This window comes from Mus musculus, chromosome X (assembly GCF_000001635.26).
Source record: "Mus musculus strain C57BL/6J chromosome X, GRCm38.p6 C57BL/6J".
Classification (NCBI taxonomy): Eukaryota; Metazoa; Chordata; class Mammalia; order Rodentia; family Muridae; genus Mus; species Mus musculus.
Window position 1 is genome coordinate 18,433,814 of NC_000086.7, and position 20,752 is coordinate 18,454,565.

Here is a 20,752-nt window from a genome sequence, read left to right on the forward strand (position 1 = left end):
CAAGGTGAGAGAAGGGCTAGCCAAGTGGAAGAGAACAGACTCAGGGCTGGTTCAAATCTTAACTCCTCCCCTTGGTTAACTACTCTCATATTCACCTTGTTAGGACCCCTAATTATTCTCCTACTATTGTTGACCTTTGGACCTTGTGTACTAAACAAGTGAAAAGGCTTTCATAAAAGCGAGCATAGGACCAGTACAGCTGATAGTCCTGCACTAACAATATGAGACCCTGAGGATAGGACTTGAAGAATATGAGTTAGTTATGCAAGACCCCTGAGTGTAACTCCAGGATTAGAGCTCATATCAGAAAAAGGGCGGAATGAGTGACCCTAAGGGCTTTTTCCAGTCCCACATCCTCCTTACAGCTTCCCTCTCCTCCCTGGGGTCAAGGCTAGGCCAAGTTCCATTCTCCACCCACAGGAACATTCTTGAGTAAAAATTCTCAGAATGTACTGACCCTCTGGAAAGTCCCAGGTAGAATTCAAATGTGTGTCATGCTTGCTAGTTAAAGGTCAATATGCTTAGTCAGTAAGTTTGAACTGTAACTTTGCTGATGTAACCTGTACCCCTAAAAAGTATAAAAACTGCTTGTAATAGCCATTTGGGGTCACCTTCTAGTCACTCACCTTGAGGGACTAATTGAAGGCTGACCCTGATGCATCAGAAAATAAACCTCTTGCTTTTGCATCAAAAAAGAAGTTATTTAGAATATATGTATCTGATAAAGAAATTGTATTCAAAACATAAATATGTAACTTGTGAAAATCAGTAACAAACAGAAAACTGTACAAAATGGATCCATGTAAGTACCTTTTCAAAGGTCAAAGAAGCCAATAAATACATGAGAAAGGGCCCCACATCATAAGTCATCAGAAATATGCAAGTGAGATCATGTGAAAGACTGTTAGACACCCACTAAATAACTGAAGTTCAAAATTAAAAGTGGCATTGATGCAGATAGGAATCAGCAGTTAGTATTCTCTTTTCCATTGCATATAGGCAGAAGCACATATTGCATACTGAGAATAGGAAAACTTGCAGTCCTTTCAGACTCTGTCCATATATAATGTTATGACCCAGAAAATTCACTTCAACATATTTGTGTTCAACTGTGATGTTCAACTGTAGTCTAGGCACGTGTAACAATGTTGGCACCAATTCCAAGTCACAATAGCCCCAACTAAATATAACTTAAATGCTCATCAATAGCAGACTATATAACCTGTATCAGTAAAAATAAAGTATTACACTTCTAGGAAAAGAAAATAAACTTTTGATACTCATAATAATATGAATAAATACCATGACTTGATGATATTCTAGTAGTCTAACATTGTACTATTCCATTTAAATGGAGTTCAAAAATGTGCAAAAATCATCCAAGGTGACTCAGTCCAGAATAGTAAGCACTTTGAGGGGGAGACAGGAAAAGCTACTGCTTCAGTTTGGCTGGGATTGTAAGGTTTGCTAGGATAGTGTATTTTCATTCCAAAAATCAACTATTTATCAGGACATAGGGATGGTTTGTTACCCTATCAAGGAACATTTTTTGAAAGAGACATGAAGAAGCCTTCTGAGGTGCTTGAAACATCCAGTATCTTGTGGGTGGTATCTCTGAGTGAGCCCACATGTTAAATTTTACCTAGTATACTTAAGATTTGTGTATTTGTATATGTTATTTATACTTTAGTTAGAAGTCTTTAAAAACAGCTATTTGCCCTGAATAGTGATGCATACCTGAAATTCTAGCACTTAGGAGGCTGAAGTAGGAAGAATAAAGTAGTTTAAGACTAGCCTGACATATATAGCAAGAACTTGTCTTAACCAAACCAAACCAACCAACCACCCACCCAACCACCCACCCAGTCAGCCAACCACCCAATCAACCAACCAGTCAACCAACTAATCAACCAACCAACCAACCAAACAACCAACCAACCAACCAACCACCAACCAACTACCCAGCCAACCAACCAACCAACTAACCAAATCTTAAAACAACCTCAATAATTGACATTGTACAGAGGTTTTATTAAAAAACAAAAGGAAAGGCTTGTTGAATAGGGTCACAGGAAGAATTTTGGTGGCCAACAAATTGAATCTCTGCTTTTGTTTAAAGTTTGACTGTCTTCTTTGCCAGATGATGAGACTTTGATCTGAAAAAGGGTGGAACATAGTAGGCTGAGCAGGAATGAAAAGCCAGCTACACCAAAAAAGCTTGTATTGTTCTGAACAAGTTTCCTGGCACAAAAGCCCGCAGAGAGTTTGCAGACAGTATTTCTGAACCATAGGCAGTAAATATAGAGATCAGAAAATAACCCAAAAGCTTGTTTTTGGTATTCAGAAGGAGGGAGGGGTGCATTAGAGAAATTGGTGACTAATAGGCTCATCCTGGATCATGGTAAATATCCTAAAAAAAGATGTAGAAGCTTCTGGGATGACACTTGATATTATGGAACCACTGAGAATTCAAATAAATTCTGACTGACTTTCTTCTTTGACCTGGCTATTTTATTATTATTTTTTTAATCTCAGAAATAGAATACATGAATGTAGTGAGATACTCAACAGTGATTCTTATTTTAACACTAAAGATTTTGGCTGCGAACCCAAAGATAATTAATAATAACTGGCTAACTGGATTTCTCTAAAAGCTAATAAATAAAATTTCATGGAAAATAAGGCATTTCCTTTGGCCCTGTCTTGTGTAACAACTTTATTAACAATAGTATATAACTAATGTTTTGTTAATTAGAACTGAAGATGATATGTACTTGGGATGATAGTACCTATGAGAAAGAATCAGAATCAAGAGGCTGGAGAGATATCTTAGCAGATAAGAATACTTGTTGGCACTGGGTGTGGTGGCACATGCCTTTAATCCCGGCATTTGGGAGGCAGAGGCAGGCGGATTTCTGAGTTTGAGGCCAGCCTGGTCTACAGAGTGAGTGCCAGGACAGCCAGGGCTATACAGAGAAACCCTGTCTCGAAAATCCAAGAAGAAGAAGAAGAAGAAGAGGAGGAGGAGGAGGAGGAGGAGGAGGAGGAGGAGGAGGAGGAGGAGGATACTTGTTGCTCTTCTAGAGGACCTGGGTTTCATTCTCAGTGCTCACAACTATATAGATTCCAGCATATCAAAAACCTCTCTCTGGTTTCTGTGGGCAACAACACACATGTGGTATACACATATAAGATAAAAATAAATATGATTCTTTTTTTGAGTCAGGATTAAGCTGAGAGGCTAGAGTAATAGATTTAATTTAGGATCAGTTTTGTGGGCTAAGTGTTCTGTTCTTATAAATGAAAATCTAGTGAGAAGAGTTTTTAGTTAAGATATAAGCTAACATTAATATACTTCAATGTGAGGTCCATGGGCAGATAAGAAAGAGAACTGTGGATTTTTAGAGATGCAACCATTTTGGAGGGAGAATTTTGGGCAAGTGAATAGAAATAATTTATATCATGAAAGTTACAAGAAGACAGACTAACAGTGAATTTTCAGGGGATTTCTTCTGCCACCCCCAAATAGTTTTTTTCTGAAGGAATGTGTTTCCTGTCATTGTATGGTAAGGTAGACAATCATTTTTTGTGTGTGTTTACGCTACTTTCTTTAACTGGTGATGTTTCAAGTTTACTTCAAGAACATAATTATGACAAACAGAAATAGAGCTGCTTCCTACTCCAGCAGCTATACCTTCCTCAGCATGACGGACTATCCCCTAAAACTGTGTACCCCAAATAATCCCTTCCTTTCTCTCTCGAAGTCTTCAATTAATTAGTTAGTGTGTGTATGAAAGGAGCACATGACACTTATTTGGAGGTTAGAAGACAGCTTGTGAGAGTCAGTTTTCTCCTAGGATGTGGGGTCCTGGGATTGAATTCAGACTGGTAGACTTGCTGGCAGATCCTTTTTCAAGCTGATCCATCTTACTGGCCTTAGAAACCTATTTTAATCTTGCTCTGAGGCCTGCTGTCATATATAAACTGGGAGTAAATTTACCTCTTAACATAAAAGTGAAAAGTGTATGAATCATGCCTTCCACAGAAGTCTAGATAATATTCAAAGAGGAGAATTAACTCAGCTGGGAAAATTATGTCTACTGTAAGTTACCCTGATTTTGGCTGAACTAACATTCATTTTTATATCCTTTTGTTCTTCCACATCAGGACACACCTCTGCATTGATTTCTGACTTTCCTCTGAAGTGATCTGGCAAAGCCTAATAAATCATGTACATAGTGGTAATATGGAATTTTTCTCATTGTTATTTTGTCCACATTACAATTTCAGTTCTTTGCTCCGTGCTGTAAAGATAAAGCTGTTAAATCCCTGTGTTTTTGTCTTTTTATTTTTTTATTTTTTTTGTCTGATGTTACAGCATTTTAATTAGACATAATAGTCTTTAATATTTCTAGTTCCAAAAATTTATTGAGAGTTTTATGGCCTAATTAACACTTTTTAAATGTAATATATAAGCTGGTTCTATAATTTATTCTTCTATGTGACTTTCTTTACAGAAATTATCTATAGTTATATATTTAGCTTATGTTTTCTTTATGTTATGTGAGCGTACATACTGATATAGCCAGTCCAGAGACCTCAGAGCCAAGTCACATTTACAGGAAAAACATTCATTTCTTATCTGCAGGTAATTTGTTCTACACTACTCTGTACATGAGAAAAAATATATATAGCACCAATTCTAAATAAAGCAATTCCAAATTAATTATTTTTCTCCACATATGCAAAGAACTCTGAAAAAGTTTAATTTACAAATTATTCACAGTAAAGTATAACAATAACTAATATTAAAATACAGTAAGTGTAGGGCTAGGTAGGGAGTTGGTTCAGATAGTAAAGTACTTTCTGTGCAAGCATGAGAGCATGAATTTGTCTCCTCAGTATCCATATAAAACCCTAGGATTGTGGCGTACATCCATAACTTGGAAGTTGGAGAGTAGAGACAGGTGGATCCTCATGGTCAGCCAGCCTAGCTAAAGTGGTTAAGTCTAGGTTCAGTAAGAAACAGGATCTTACAAGAAAGGAAACATAATGTCTTAGTCAGGGTTTTACTGCTGTGAAGAGAGAGCATGGCCATTGGAGCTCTTATAAAGGAAACTATTTAATTGAGGTTGGCATTCCGTTTCAGAAGTTTAGTCCATTATTATCGTGGCAGGAACCATGGCAGCAGCATGCAAGCAGGCATGGTGCTGGAGGACCCAAGATCTACATCTTGATCCAAAGTTAGCAGAAAGAGAATATGTACCATATTGGGCATAGCTTTAGCATGGGAGACCTCAAAGTCCACTACCCCCACAGTGACACACTTCCTCCAACAAGGTCACACCTCCTAATAGTGTCACTACCTATGAGCCAAGCATTCAAAAAGATGAGACTATGGGGCCATACCTATTCAAACTACCACATATAGAGACAGCTTGAGAGACATCATGATGCCAATTAAATAAAAATATAATAATTATAGCAATATACTATAGTAATACTTATTTCAAAGCTATGAATTGCTTGTTTCTGGAATTTATTTTTTCTTTTTATGGTTTTAGAGCTTTATTGTAGAAAGGCAGGGAGAAAGAGAGAAGGTAGAAAAGAGGGAGACCAGCAATGGTCATGTGGAGAGAAGGGGGGGAAGGGAGAAAGAGAAGGAGGGCTAGAGATGAGAGTAAGAAAGGTGAGAGCTTAAAGAGCAGAATTTCTTATTTAATATTCTGAACCATGGTTGACTTTAGGTAGTGGGAATTGTAAAGTGAAATTTCAAATAAGGGGAGGGGCTACTATACATCAGAATAGAGGTAGTGAGATCTCAAAGGAAGGATTTTATAGCAAAAATGGGGGATGGCTCAATGTCTTTTGAGGGGGCTTGGTTCACTAAAGTGTAAGTAAATGCTGGAAAAGTTCAAAGCCCTTCTCTATAGACAAGGCTCTCTTACATGTTCTGTCTTAACTGCTCAGACTTTAGTCATGCATTGGTTGGGGGGCTCTTCTAGTCTACATTTGAGTGCCATGTGGGCAGGCCTGAGTACCCTGGTGACCTGTCTTATGCCCACTTTGCCTCCCTTTTCTGCTTAAACTTGTCTATGTTAAGCCTAGGCAAACATTTTACCATGTTTTGTCTTCATTTATGAGGTCTGTGAAGAATGAATTAGGAGTCATTTTATTGGACTGAGTAGGTGACCTATCCCCCCCACCTCCTGTGAATCTACAATGCAGTGAGGGCCTGGAAATTAGTAGGTCAAGTGTCTTAATTACTTTTTTCTTGCTGTGATAAGGCACTATGACCAAGGCAACTTATAAAAGTGTTTGGTTTGAGCTGATGATTTTAGAAGGTTAGAGTGCTTGTTGGTGAAGCAAAAGCATAGCAACAGGAATAGTTGAGAGCTTACCTTTTGATCTGCAAGAAGAAAGCAGAGAGAGGCAATGTGAGAGAGTAAGGGAGATGGAGATATAAAAATAAAGAGATAGATTATGATAGCAAGATAGATAGATAGATAGATAGATAGATAGATAGATAGATAGATAGATAGATAGAGATAGGACTGGGATAGCAGTCTTTTGAAACCTCAAATCACCTCATTTTGCCCCCAGTGAAATACTTTCTCCAACAAGCTTCCTAGTCATTCTCAAACAGTTCTACTAGCTGGGGACCCAGGTATCAAACATGAACTTATTGGGGCCATTTTTATTCAAACCACCCCAGAGGGTCTCAGTTCTATTCTGAACAGTGTGTCACAAATGTGATTTGCGTAAGCCTCAATAATACCAACACCAAACAAATCCCATTATTAAAAAAAAAATCTTAGTTCTTTCAGCTCTCAGCAATTCCAAGGTTAGCAGGAGAAATGATACTGTGGAGACACTCAGTCCATCCCATAGCATCTCTCCAGTGCTCCTTCAAAACCCCTTGGGCAACAAACAGTACAGTGGTTACTTCCAAGGGTTCCCAGAAGCAAGGTCACGTGATGTAGTCACCATGTGCTTCTGATGGAGCTCTGATTTGAAAGACTGTTCAGCAAAGGGTGCGGAAGAAAAAAACCTGTCTCAAGTGACACTGGCAAGACGTTTTTGGTTGCTTAACTTTTCTTGTTCACTAACAATCATTTCTTTGTTTTTGTTATAGCCCAGGTGGGCTTTCCACTTGCCCCAGCTTCCCAAATTCTGGAATTACAGATGTACCCAATCCAGCTGGGGTAGTCATGTAGTCCTTTCAATTTTGATTCCAGTGTTAGACAAGTATGAAAATAATGCAGCCAGTAGTGAGCTTTTTTTTTTTTTTAAATTTTCAGCATCAATATAGTCACCCTAACATTTAAACAAAGAAAGAAACAAAAACCTGTTGAAAGGTGTGGAAGGGTTCTTGAGCTAGTAGTGGCTTGTGAGAAATTAAAAATTTATATTCTGAAAAGTAGTTGTGAACCTAATATAAAATTGCATTTCCATGAAAACACTGTCATTCCTTGTCTGGTATCAGAATGTAGGTAGTACAGTCTCTCACCACACTGAGATGTCATCTTCTAGCGTGCAGGAAACTCATGCCCTTCCAGTGTCTTCCTAGGTCCTGTAAAACACCAGAGTCTAGCATGGCTGTCCTCTAAGAGGCTCCACCTAGAAGCTGACTCAGACAGATGCAGACACCTACAGCCAAACAGTGGATGGAGCTTGGGGATTCTCATGGAAGACTCGGGGGAAGGATTGCAGACCTCGAAGGGAATAGGAACTCTACAGGAAAATCAACAAAGTTAACTAACCTGGACCCTAGGGGCTCTCAGAGACTGAACCACCAATCAAAGAACATACACAGGCTGAACCTAGGCCTCCTCACACATGTGTAACAGGTTTGCAGCTTTGTCTTCATGTGGGTCCTGAAAAACTGGAGCAGGGGCTATCCCAAAAGCAGTTGCATATCTGTGGGATATGTTCTTCAAGCTGGGCAGCCTTGTCTGGCCTCAGTAGGAGAGGATGAGTCTAACCTCACAGAGACTTGATGTGCTGGGGTGTGGAGGATAATGAGGGGGCCCCACTCGCTTAGAGGAAAAGAGGAGGGAGTGATCAGGAGTGGGAGGCAAAGAACGGATGTAAAATGAATAGAAACCCTTCAGATCCAGGGGATTCTGAGGAATTTGATCAAATAAATTAATAAAATGGTCAAACAAAACAAAACAAAACAAAACAAACAAACAAACAAAAAACCCAAAACAAAAATCCTTAGATATTGTTGAATTAAATTTAAGCAAAAATGAATTTATCTTGTTCAGCAGTTACATATAAGCCTGTATTTTGACTGAATGATTAAGCTGCATTTTGGTGAATTTGCTTCTTTTCTGAATCTATCTGTTCAAAGAAAAAATGGAAACTAGGAAGTAAAATTGTCAGCTGTCCGGGTTTAAACAAAGCTGTTGGAAGACTCTGTATTGCCATCTAGTGGTCAAAAAGCTCCTCGCCCATTCTCCTTGGAGATGGTAACCTGATTTGCACCTAGGATTATGTCCAGACCGATTAGATGGCTCTTGAGAGGATGGAAAGCAGACATGATAGGGCGAAAGTGTTTTTCCCTTTCTAACCACTGGCTAGCTTGGGTGCTTGCTTTTTTTTGCATTTGGCATAATACCAGGGAAGCCTTCTTCGTAGTTTTGCAAACAAGCGTATTGTGAAAAAAAAAAAAAAAAAAAAAAAGAGTGGTGTTCTTGGCTGTGCTTCTGTTTGGGGACTAGCAATTCAGGCTGTGGGATATTTCCATCAGAACAATGTAGAAAAGTCATGGTTTCATAGCCACACACGCCCTGGATTTTCAACTTCCTCTTGATTACTGCTTCTGCCACCGTCTTTGGCAGACCCTGTTGTAGATATTCTGTGGCTCCAAAGAGTGTTCACATGACAAAGTTGGACTTGGCCCTGAAGGAGGGGAGCCTCAGACTCCAGACTCTGCCTCTGATGAGGACCACTGGGCTGTTCATCCATGCTGACTTTATTAATAAACAAGAAGACACAGTGTCCAGATCGAAGGCCCAATGGCCAGCTGCTGTGCTCCTTCTATTTACTTCTATTTCTTTGTTTTCTCCTCTCCTCTCCTCTCTGCTTTTCCAGTTCTCTCTCTGCACAAGGGTTGTTAGTTTATTATGGCACTTTCCTACTTTCCCTGAACACATACCAACAATCACAATTGTACATTCTCTCTCTCTCTCTCTCTCTCTCTCTCTCTCTCTCTCTCTCTCTCTCCCTCCCCCTCTCCCCCCTCACACACACACTCTTAAGGGATTTGGTCTAGATCACTGTTAAAAAGTAGCTCTTGAGAAAATGGGGTTGGGGTAGGAGGCTTAAGTCAAACACTGTCAGAATGTCAGGCTTGGCTGGTAGTCTGAGCTGGCTCTGGGCTATTTGGTGTACATCGAAAGATGAGGTATAGTTTGTTCCCATCTATTCTACAATAGCTTCCCATTTGGTGCATAAAACTTCCACATAAGTATAAGCAGGATTTCCCAACCATAAATAAGTCCCTATGCCTGATGGATTGTCAGAAAAAGAGGTCAGAGTTGTTCAACTAAATCTAGGGCTCAGGGATCTCAGCTTGTTCCAGATGAGATAAGGGATAGACACTGCTTGCTTAGAATGCTTTTGAGATGGTTGTGGTGCTATATTTGAGTTCTTTGGAAAGAATATATGGGTGTGGGTTTGGGTACACGATCCTCAACACTTCATCCTTTATAGAACATGTTGGGGTATTTGTGTAGAGTTTAGGCAGAACTCCAAAATTTTAATCATTTCTAGATGACTTACAATAACCTACACCATATGCAAATAATTATGCTTTGTTGCTTAGGTAAAGATAAAAAGGAAAAATACAGTTACAGTTAAGAGAGTCACTTTCATTTTAGTCTTTTTAGGTGGGTTCTCACTAGGTTGCATAGACTGGTTTAGAACTCTTGAATTTTAGGGGTTCTTCCACCTCATAATCCAAAGTAGCTAGGACTATAAGTAAGTACCCCAGATTGTTTTGGATTGGTGGTTGATTGAATACATGACACGGAGTCCACTAATACAGAAGGCTGGCAGCATTAAGAACATCTGAAATAGTTAACAAAATACCACTGTAATTGTTATGCCAGAGAATTACACTCTTGGCTTTGTATCCAAATGTTTTCCTCAAGTGCTGACAGTTAAATGCTTTTTGTTGTTATTATTTTCCTGGGTTACACTGGGTGAGAGTTTTAAACTCCACTGATAAATCTATTTGAAACTGAGTTTTGCTAAAAAAGAAAAGAATAAGCATGTGAGTAATAATAAGATAAGATCTGGGAGCAGCAAAGAGCAGCAAAAATCTAAGGGCAAGGTTGAAGATGCCAAATGAAAAGGATCTCTGGGAAGAAAGTATGACAAGAAAGGGAGAAGAAGCTGTCAGAAAAGAATACTGATGACTTTGATCTTAGTCAATAGAAAAACTATGGGGTTTGTCCAAAATTTATAAAATGGCATTTGATGTTTTTTTTTTCTTTTGTTTTATAGGGAAGGAGAATGTCTACTGGGGATGAAAAATGGGTTAGGGGAGGGACAAAGAAAAGTGAATATATTTATGGTATGGGCTATCTTAGTGTTGGTAAGAGATGTTTTTTGGGCAGAAAGAAATGAAACTTGTAAATACATGCCAAATGCAAAATGAAAAAAAAAATGGATGGAGAAAATATTTGCACAATAAATAAAAGAAAGGGACTCATTTTTTTCTTTTTTACCAAAACACCATGTATACTTCTACAGTGATGGGTTTCTTTGAAAGCATCTCCTATCTCTAAGCATACTAGGAGGAAGGGATCAGGCAGAACAGGGAGCATGTACTGCCATTTTTGAAACGAGTAAATCCAGTGATAGTAGACTTCACATCCATCTGTGAAGTGAACACAGCAGAGCCACAGAAGTAAAAGAATGGCAGAGCTTAGAGGGCCTTTGAGCTTATCCAGAAGCACCTCTTCCTACCTCACTCTTCAGCAGGAAGGTCAAAGCAGCGTGAGGTAAATCCAAGGCTTAAACTCAAGGTCAGTGAATGAAAGATTCAAGTCAGTAGTCTGTCCCTTGTCCTCATACACATGAAAGAGTTGATAGTTTGTGGGCTTTTCTGTCTCCACCACTAAGCCCAATGCTCCTGGGAGAGGAGGCTGCACATGATTCATCTCCAAATCCACAGCCAAAGCACAGTTGTGGAAACTTGTTGAATGTATGAATGAGAATCAGAAGCACTAATTCTGCCTGAGATTCTGTTTCTTTTCATTCTGCCTCAGTTTATAGTGACAGATCTGAGTTCAAGAACAGTTTTCACGTTCCATGGGTGTCTTAGGGTTTTCATCGCTGTGAAGAGACACTATGACCAAGAGATCTTATGAAGGACAACATTTAATTGGGGCTGGCTTACAGGTTCTGAGGTTCAGTCCATTATCATCAAGGCAGAAAGCATAGCAGCATACAGACAGATGTAGGGCTGGAGTTGCTGAGAGTTCTACTTCTTGTTCCAAAGATAGCTAAGAAAAGACTGGCTTTCAGGCACCTAGGAGGGTCTCCAAGCCCAACACCCACAGTGACACACTTCCTCCAACTAGGCCACACCTCCGAATAGTGCCGATCCCTGGGCCAAGCATATTCAAACCACCACAATGGGTCTCTAGCCTATCCCTTGGTGTCCACATACACTAAAACAGGTGACTCTAGATGTACCAGAAGGGTGCTTTGAACTTGTCAGGACTCACAGATAATTCCTAATCTATTGTTATTATGAAAGTGTCTAGGGCACAAGGGGACTAGTTTACCTTAGTCTATAGCAGTGTTTTCCAACCTGGGTTGAGACTCTTATAGGCTGTCCTGCATATCAGATATTCACATTATAATTTATAACAGTAGCAAAATTACAGTTATGAAGTAACAATGAAATAATTTTATGGTTGGGGACCATCACAACATAAGGAGTTGCATTAAAGGTTTACAGCATTGGGAAGGCCAAGAACCACTAGTCTAGAGCCTAAGAGATCTAGCTGCATTGTAATGCCTTTTGTGAGAGAAATGAAGGTTCTTTTTTTTTTCATATAAAAACACACTTTATTTAAAAAAAAAAACCAAAAAGCAAAACACATGGTGTCTACTTTAAGACCACAATAAAAATAGTTCAAAGAAAAAGATAACAGAAAACTCTGAAAATGCTTAATACATTTGAATATATTAGAAACAGGAGCTCAGAATAGACGTAATAAAGTTCAATTCAACATATTCTCATGTGTCTCACCGAAATGAAGGTTCTTGTGCTCACTGATTAGCACTAGGGGAACCAGGAATTATTAAACACACAGAGCTGTCTCTCCAAAGAGAGAAATGTATAACCTGTTTCCCATCCAGAAGGCTGGGAGAAGACTGGTGACTTTTGCGTTGTATGGTGGAGACATGAGCTTTTCTCATGAGCTTGTCAATCTATAGGATCTATAATTATGGAAGAGGTCACATGTACTTTACAAAGAGTATCAATGAAGTCATGTCTTGTGTACATGGGACTGAGTTATTAATATCACCAAGAAGCCATTCACCAAATTTTGCTGTGCTTAGCTATGTCTTAAATAAACGTCTTGAGTTCAGAGTCCTGAAGTTTGGACCAACACTGGCTACTTAGTTGTGTTGAATGAACTATTTTCATCACTCCCTGGAATGGGATCATCACTCTGCTGGCTGGTGTGGTAGCAGAGAGCCCTACAGACTTTGGAATTCATCTTGTATGCCAGGAAGTTCCTTCTTTTGCAATGTTTCTAAGTTTCAAGGTGAAAATAGTCTTGCCTTGGGGGACTGTGTATCTTACTATTGACTTGTTAGCAAGAAGCTAGGGCAAAAGGACAGCCTTGGTAGACTCAGCTTTATCCAGTGTCAGATGGTACCTTTAAGTGTCAGATGGTACTTTCCTTGACACATGATTTCAAGACAGTTTCCACGTATACTAGTCAGGATTCCTAAAGCACCAGAGAAGAACCAACGTTGTGTGTGTGTGTGTGTGTGTGTGTGTGTGTGTGTGTGTGTGTGTGTGTTATAGTCTTACTATGTAGTTCAAACTGGCCTCCAACTTGTGGCATGCTACTCCTGCTTTTACTTCCTGACTACTGAGATTACAGTCACATGCCACCATGCCTGGCCTTTGTATGGGAGTTTCTATAGAGAGCAGCTCAGCTCACCTGAGGTTTGTGAAGGCATCCAGGGGGAATATTGCAGTTGAGTTTAAGCTTGTCAGAGGAGTGGGCTGGTAAGGGCTGCTAAGGGCTTGGCAATCTTCAGCTCAAAGATGACAGCCAGGAACTCTTTATCAAATAACCACCGAGGATCACATAGAAGAGGGTGGTGGATGACAATATAACAGAGCATTATAAGCCAATTTTGATTAGTCTTTTTCTTGTCACAAGCCAAGATGTTTTATGATTGTTTTGTCACTTTAGATAAACCAATACTCCTGCTTTTTGTTAGAGCAGTGGTTCTCAACCTTGCTAGCTAATGCTGTGACCCTTTAAAACATATAGTTCCTCATGAAGTAGCATGTTTATGCTACTCCATAATTGTAATTTTGTTACTGTTATGAATCATAATGCAATGTCTGTGTTTTCCAGTCATCTGTGGTGATTCCTGTGGAAGGGTCCCCAAAGGAGTGGCAACCCACAGGTTTGAGAGCCTCTGTGTTTTGAGGTGTGATGTATGAGTGGCTATTTCTTGCCACCCCTCATTCCACCCGTGGCCCACACTCACCTGCACCAGGTCAGGTGTGAGGCGCTTGGCCTGCAGCCATTTCTGGAACCTCCCTGTTTTCTGAAGGATGCGCTCAATGCTGCAGGTCTTTGGTGCTGATACAGAGGCACAGATCCTCCTGTCAGAGATCTCAATTTGGTACCTGCTGACCAGTTGAGAAATCTCCACAGGGCGCCAGGTTTTAGAGTCATCTGAGTAATTTGCAGCATAAGAATGCAAGTCCTGAGGAGGCAGTCCCAGGTGGGAAGCCAGTGAGTTGTCAAACCTGCGGGAAGCACAGGGCAAACCTGTGAGCCAGAAGTCAGCAGAGCTGAAGAGCAGGGAAATGGGACAACAGCCTTTCTGATCATTTCTTTTCCTTTGATTTGTTCTAAACTCCTTTTACAAAAAGATTACCTATATTTGATCAAATATATGATGCCAAAAGAAGTCACTCAGAAACTATCCTTTCCCCCCAATGTACAGAAGGGTCAACTGTGGTTCTTTGAACTTCAACTCCATTTTAAGATAATACCTTTACACCTTTGGTTCTTTTTATATCTCACTCTTTCCTTATAGATATGGAAACTGAAGCATATAAAGCTTAAGTATCTTGTTGAAAAATCCAACACAATGTTGACAATCAGGGGCATAAAACTCCAAGTATTTTGCTTAACAAACTCTATTGGTCCAAACCACCCATGTTTTGACCAAGGCCTGGGTCTTGGAAACAGTTTTCTCCAAGACACTCTTGGGCCTGAACTTGAAAGACCACCACTCCACCGTATCCAACCCCAAGGAACACCATCAACATTGATTTAAGTCTTCAACACCAAGTAAATTTTAGGCAGCCATGGCTGCTTCATGTCCATTAAATTTGAAGCCATCTGGCTCAACCAGGTGTGTGATTGTGCACTGCGGTTTGGTCAGCCTTTAATCCTCCTCAGGGGAAAGGCTCTGGCTATTATCATCTGCTGATTTCCTAGGCTCTATGGTTACCCTTTCTAAAGAGTCACATCTCCAGCTGTGTGCTGACATTTCCATCAGGGAAGAATGTTGAATCTGCTTTTGATTTATGTCTGAGAAAATTACTCAGAAAAAGTTTGCCTTCATTATTATTAACTATAGGTCATACTGCAAGTGAAAATCAGAGTACATCAAATACTAAACTTAAATGAGAGTTTTAAATTCTTGTTACTGAACACTACTAAACGATTGAGAAACCCATGCTAATGGGTTTTGGCTAGTATATTTTTGATGAATTAGAATTTTGATGAACCCCAAACTGTATATTGTTTCATTACTTACTTATTGTTTCATTTTCTTATTCATATAATTCAGCTTTGTTTAAAGAGATGACAAGTTTTCCACTGATTATTTGTTTGCTACTTGTAGTACTGGGGATGAAGCTCAGGGCCTTGCGTATGCCACCCAAATGTGCTACAACTGAATCACACTAACAGTTCATTCCTAGTATTTTAATAACAAGGCAAGCCACGGGAAAAAATTAAGGGCAGAATGTCAACAAGGGACAAGAACTGGAGTGCTCAGGTCTCTGAGGGTCTTCCATATTAGAGCTCCAGCCTCTCACAGTTAGTAAAGTGCTGTCAGCAAGCTACTTTTGCAGTGCAATGGTGCAATCTGCAATGGTTGCAAACACAAGGGGTTCTTCTCAAGAACCTTGCTATGGGGATATTGAAGGAGATGAACTTGAAAAAAAGCTTGAAAAAAGTCAGCATTACCAGAAGTTTCAGGACAACTGTGGGGAGTCATTTTCCCTTGTAAGAAGGACTAGAAAGGGCTCAGGGCCCAGTAGTTTCTGCTTCCAGTAGTTTCTCTTGGTCACGAAGTTCCAAACCTACAAAGGTCCTGGAACTTAAGATTTACAATGATGTGATAATGATAGTAACACACACTTATGAAATCTTTATGTATTTCAACTTCTTTCTTAAATGCTTTGTGTATAATTAATTTGTTTAATTGTTTTTGTTAGTGATATTAAATATTGCACCCAGGACACCAAATATACCAGGCAAATGCTCTGTACCAGAGCTACTTCTCCAGCACTTAACCTTTTCAATATACCTATGAGGTTGATATCATTATGTATTTTACAGATGAAGACCCTGAGACATGGAATGGCTACATCATTTTTCCAAAGACATTTGATCAGGAATTGGAAGAAATAGCATTTAAGGACGCAGAGCTTGAAACCTTCACTACTTTACCAATGTTTATTGCTATGTAGTCTATTTTATGAATTAGCTCATAGGAGGATGTCAATAATACTTTTAAAGGATAGAACTGGCAAGTCCTGAAAGCATATTCAGTCCTTGTGCCCATTTCCATCTTGTTTTAGGGATGAGAAAAGGGAAGACAGAATATATATGACTTATCTGAAAAAAAATCACAGAAAATTAGTGATAAAGGGAGGTAGCTTCCCAGGGCTTCCACTCAACAACTTGTAGAGTTGAATGGAGAGAGACTTCCTGCTCTGTGGGACAAAGTCATTGTCCTTTTTCTCTGTTGTCATTTTCTGAGGAGGCTCTGTTGAGATATCATGGTAGGTGATCTGCAGGTTTAACAGTAGCCAAAGAAATTCTATAATGAATTTGAGAGAAAAACAAACAGGTTTTCACCCATTCAAAATGGTGTGGCATTTACTTATTTACTACTGCAAAGGGGAAATGCGCATCTCCCAGTGTCAGTGTCTGCCTCCTTCACTGACTAGGAGAATGAAAACATGGGCCTTCATTCACTAAAATGTCAAAAGCCTCGAGTTTAGAAATCCAAAAAGAAAAAACCAACACAAAACCAATGAAACCAACCAACCAACAAACAAAAAACAAAACAAAATGACAACAACAACAACAACAACAACAAATCAAAACCCAAAAACTAAAACAGGAAACTTTCTACTATTTTTTTTTTTTTGAATTGAGATCATGGATATGATTGAGGTGAGGTTGGTTGAATTTCTTACTGCATGAAAGGTAAACTAGCAGGACCATACCTCCTCAGAACTGGCGATTAAGGTGAGTAGGACAGGCATGTGTTTCATAGTAAAGATTGGGGTGGGGGAAACTAAAGTAGAACTGGAATGAAATTTTTTCTTCTACCATGTTCATACATGCCTTAAGTATTTCTTGTCTTTTTTCTCTTTCCATCCCTCACCTCTATACTGAACCCTAAAACCATCAATCTTCTTTCTAAAACTCTCAGGATGCAGTCATAGTCATTAGCACAGTCCACAATGCTCTTCAAAGGCTCATCGCCTGCTGTTCATTCTCCTTATAAGATTGGGTTGTTTTCACTAAACTACTGGCTACTCTTGGATAATTGTATCCTTTCAAGCCTCTGCCATGCCCTTCCCTTTCTCTGAAACTCTTCTTCTTTCTTCTCTGGATAATACCTACTTAACCTTTTGGATCCCAGAGAAGTACCACTCCTTCTAATCTTCATTCATTTTATTCTTTATTAAGATAGCTTTGTTTCTAAGTGGTCCCATGACCCTCTGCATTGAATATTTTATATATTGAGCTTTAGTCATGAATTTACTTCTTTGTTTTCTCAAAGACTAAAACAAGATCCTCCAGGGCAAAGATATGGTCTCTTCTTTTAACTTTATAACTCAAGACTTTAGCAGTGTTTCTTACCAAGTTAGTACTCAATACCTTGCAGTTGGATAAATGAATGCTTGAATGTGTAGATGGGCCATGGTGAATATTTGGATGTAAGATGCATATGTGAGAAGTGAGATGCTGAAAGAATAGGATTATAGAATGGATAAAATGATGGTGTGGGTGGAAGAATGCATGGAGAATAACCTTGATGAGTGAGCAGTTGGACAGTAGATGAATGTGCACATGGAAGAATTGATGAATGATAGATTATATAGGTTCTAGAACTGTCCAGGCTTCTGAATTGGGTTCAGAAAATGAATGAAAGCAATAACTACTGCCTGCTGTGGTGAAGAGTTTATTTTCACTGCAAACTTAAATGGATTCTGAATTGCCTGAGACATCTCTCTTGGGTGTGTCTTTTAGGGGGATTCTAGAGAGGTTGCACCCATCCTAAATATGGGTGGCACTATTCCATGTACTGGGGCTTTGGACTAAGTAAAAGGGGAAAAGGGAAGAGGAAGCCAGCTGAACACCAGCATATGCCTCTTTCATTTTCCTGACTGCCAATGCAATGCAGCCAGCTGCTACCCCTCCTGTGGCCACAGAGCTGCCAAGTCTTCCCTGGCATACCTTCCCTGCTATGATGAATTGAATTGCTTTCAATCTATAGGGTACAATAAATCTTGCCTCCATTAATGTCCTGTTTTTGTTTATTTTTGATGTTTGTGTTGTCATTTATTTCGTCATAGAGACAAAAAGTAACAACCAGATCTTTTGTTTAGAGGACAAAGAAAAGGCAAGGGAGAAGGGAAGGCAAAAAACTAACCAATCAACCAATAAGCCAAACAAAGCCCGACTTAATAATTTGTTTTCTGGCAAGCCCTTCACTAGTCAGTAGGAGGTATTTGAATATTCTTTAAGGTTTTAGGAGTAGGGATTGGACATGTTAGGCCAATCACATGTAGTCAAGAAGATGAGGTAATAAATCAGCCCTAGTAAGGGCTCAAGAACCTCTAGGAGGGATTATGGTCATGCATAACTCCCAGAATACTTCTTGTGTCTCTTCTCTCTTTTACATGTTTTTGCACCACACCGAGCCCTTAAACCACCCAGTATCTTTCCAAAACTTTTATGTTACTGAACACAGTTCACTCTGAACTTTCTATGCCCACTATCTGCTGCTCCCCTTAAAAAGTTGCTTTGATCCTACCAAGTCACTGTTGACCCTTGCACAAATTACATTTTGGTGGCCCCTGTCAATATTTCTAAAACACTGTCACTAAGTACACAATATGAACCAAGGAGATCCTGGTGGATCCTCCTGGTTGATGTGACAACGTAGAGTTTCTTTTCTAAATATATTTTCAGTAGAAGGAACAAGTCAGTCAGACAACCTAATTCCCCAGTTTTATATTATTATTTTTTAAAATTTAGGGTGCAAAAGCCTACACAGATTATACAGTAAAACTAGTGGGAACACATTCCAATCACCCCTCCTTTTTTTTTTTTCAAGACATGATTTCTCTGTGTAGCCCTGGCTGTCCTGTAACTCACTCTGTAGATCTGACTAGATTCAAACTCAGAGATCTTCCTGTCTCTATGCCTCTTGAATTCTGGGATTAAAGGTGTGCACTATCACTGCAGGGCCACATTCCAATTTTCAGTTGCCAGTGGCAACTATGTAAAGCCCCTGGTATATCACTAGTATCCTTACGAAGGTCAGATAAAGATGACAAAGTACATCTGTTTGCCAATTGTAGAACTTCAACTTACCCAAATAACCTGGGAAAGTTCATTGTCATTTGCATCCAAGCATTGTTAAGTACTGAAAAAGGAAATCAAGAGACCCAGGGCTGGAATGTACACACAAGGACTAGGCTATAGAATTGCAGTCATATTTTTGAGAGCCTGAGATGGGCTTTCTTCTGAGGCACAATGAGAATATTTTTTAAAATAGAGAAATGTTTGGAGAGGAGATAAACAGTGATGAGATGAACAACAGTACCATTAAAGAAAGGCAGAGGGATTAAGCAAAGTGTTTGGAGATAGAGTATGTGTTGAGTATGCTAAGACTCCTGGTCCCATCCTCAGCACCAAAGCAAGTAAGCAAGGAAAAGAGGAAGGGAGAAAGGGAGGGATAGAAGGGAGGGAGTGAAAGAGAGAAGGAGAGAGGGAGGAGAGAGAGGGGAGAGAAAGAGGAGAGAGAAGAGAAGAGAAGAGAAGAGGAGAGAGAGAGAGAGAGAGAGAGAGGAGGTAAAGGACACAAACTTATAGCTTAACAAACAACAAACACCAGTAAAACACTGGGAAAAATATGGCTTGAAAAAAACTGGAGAGAAGCTTAAAGCAATTCCACTAAAATCAGGGACAAGGCAAGGCTGCCCAATCTCTTTCCTAACTAGAGCAATGTCTTAGTCAGGGTTTCTATTCCTACACAAACATCATGACCAAGAAGCAAGTTGGGGAGGAAAGGATTTATTCAGCTTACACTTCCATGTTGTTGTTCATCACCAAAGGAAGTCAGGACTGGAACTCAAACAGGTCAGAAAGCAGGAGCTGATGCAGAGGCCATGGAGTGATGTTACTTACTGGCTTGCTTCCCCTGGCTTGCTCAGCCTGCTCTCTTATAGAACACAAGACTACCAGCCCAGAGATGGTCCCACCCACAATGGGCCTTTGCCCTTTGATCACTAATTGAGAAAATGCCTTACAGCTGGATCCCATGGAGGCATTTCCTCAACTAAAGCTCCTTTCTCTGTGATAACTCCAGATTGTGTCAAGTTGAAACAAAATCAGCCAGTACAAGCAATTAGACAACAAAAGGAAATCCAGGGGATACAAATTGGAAAGGAAGAAGTCAAAGTATCAATATTCACAGATCATATGGTAGTATACATAAGTGACTCCAAAAATTCTACCAGAGAACTACCAAATTGGCTAGATACAAAATTAACTTGAAGAAATCAATAGCCCTCCTTTATACAAACAATAAATGGGCTGAGAAAAATTAGACAAACAACACCCTCACAATAGCCATAAATAATATAAAACATCTTTGTGTAGCTCTAGCCAAGCAAGTCAAAGAGCTGTATGACAAGAACTTCAAATCCCTGAAGAAATAAATTGAAGAAGCTATCAGAAGATGTAAAGATCTCCCATGTTCATCGATAGGATTAACATAGTGAAAATGGTCATCTTACCAAATGCAATCTACAAATTCAATGCAATACCCATCAAAATTCCAACAGAATTCTTCACAGATATGGAAAGAACAATTCTCAATTTTATATGGAAAAACAAAAAACCCAGGATAGTCAAAACAATCCTGAACAATTAAAGAACCTCTGGAGGAATCACCATCCCTGAAGCTGTACTATAGAGCAATA

The 20,752-nt window shown here is 39.5% G+C and overlaps 1 protein-coding gene across 7 annotated transcripts in view; it reads right to left on the reverse strand.

The window, feature by feature from the left end:
- The window catches only part of Dipk2b (divergent protein kinase domain 2B), a 47,253-nt gene that overhangs the window by 19,647 nt on the left and 6,854 nt on the right, over window positions 1-20,752 (reverse strand). For 5 of the 7 annotated variants that reach the window (XR_386875.3, XR_386876.3, XR_878034.2 and 2 more), the window contains exon 2: window positions 13,765-14,029. The exons of 1 other annotated variant lie outside the window; for it this stretch is intronic. Coding sequence is in view for 1 of the 6 variants with exons in the window: in NM_175228.4 (NP_780437.1) it covers window positions 13,765-14,029 (265 nt within the window). In the remaining 5 variants the exon portion in view is untranslated. Of the gene's footprint in view, window positions 1-13,764; window positions 14,030-15,485; window positions 15,619-20,752 lie in introns of all 7 variants that reach the window. One more of the 7 variants, NR_132634.1, reaches the window with a different exon arrangement.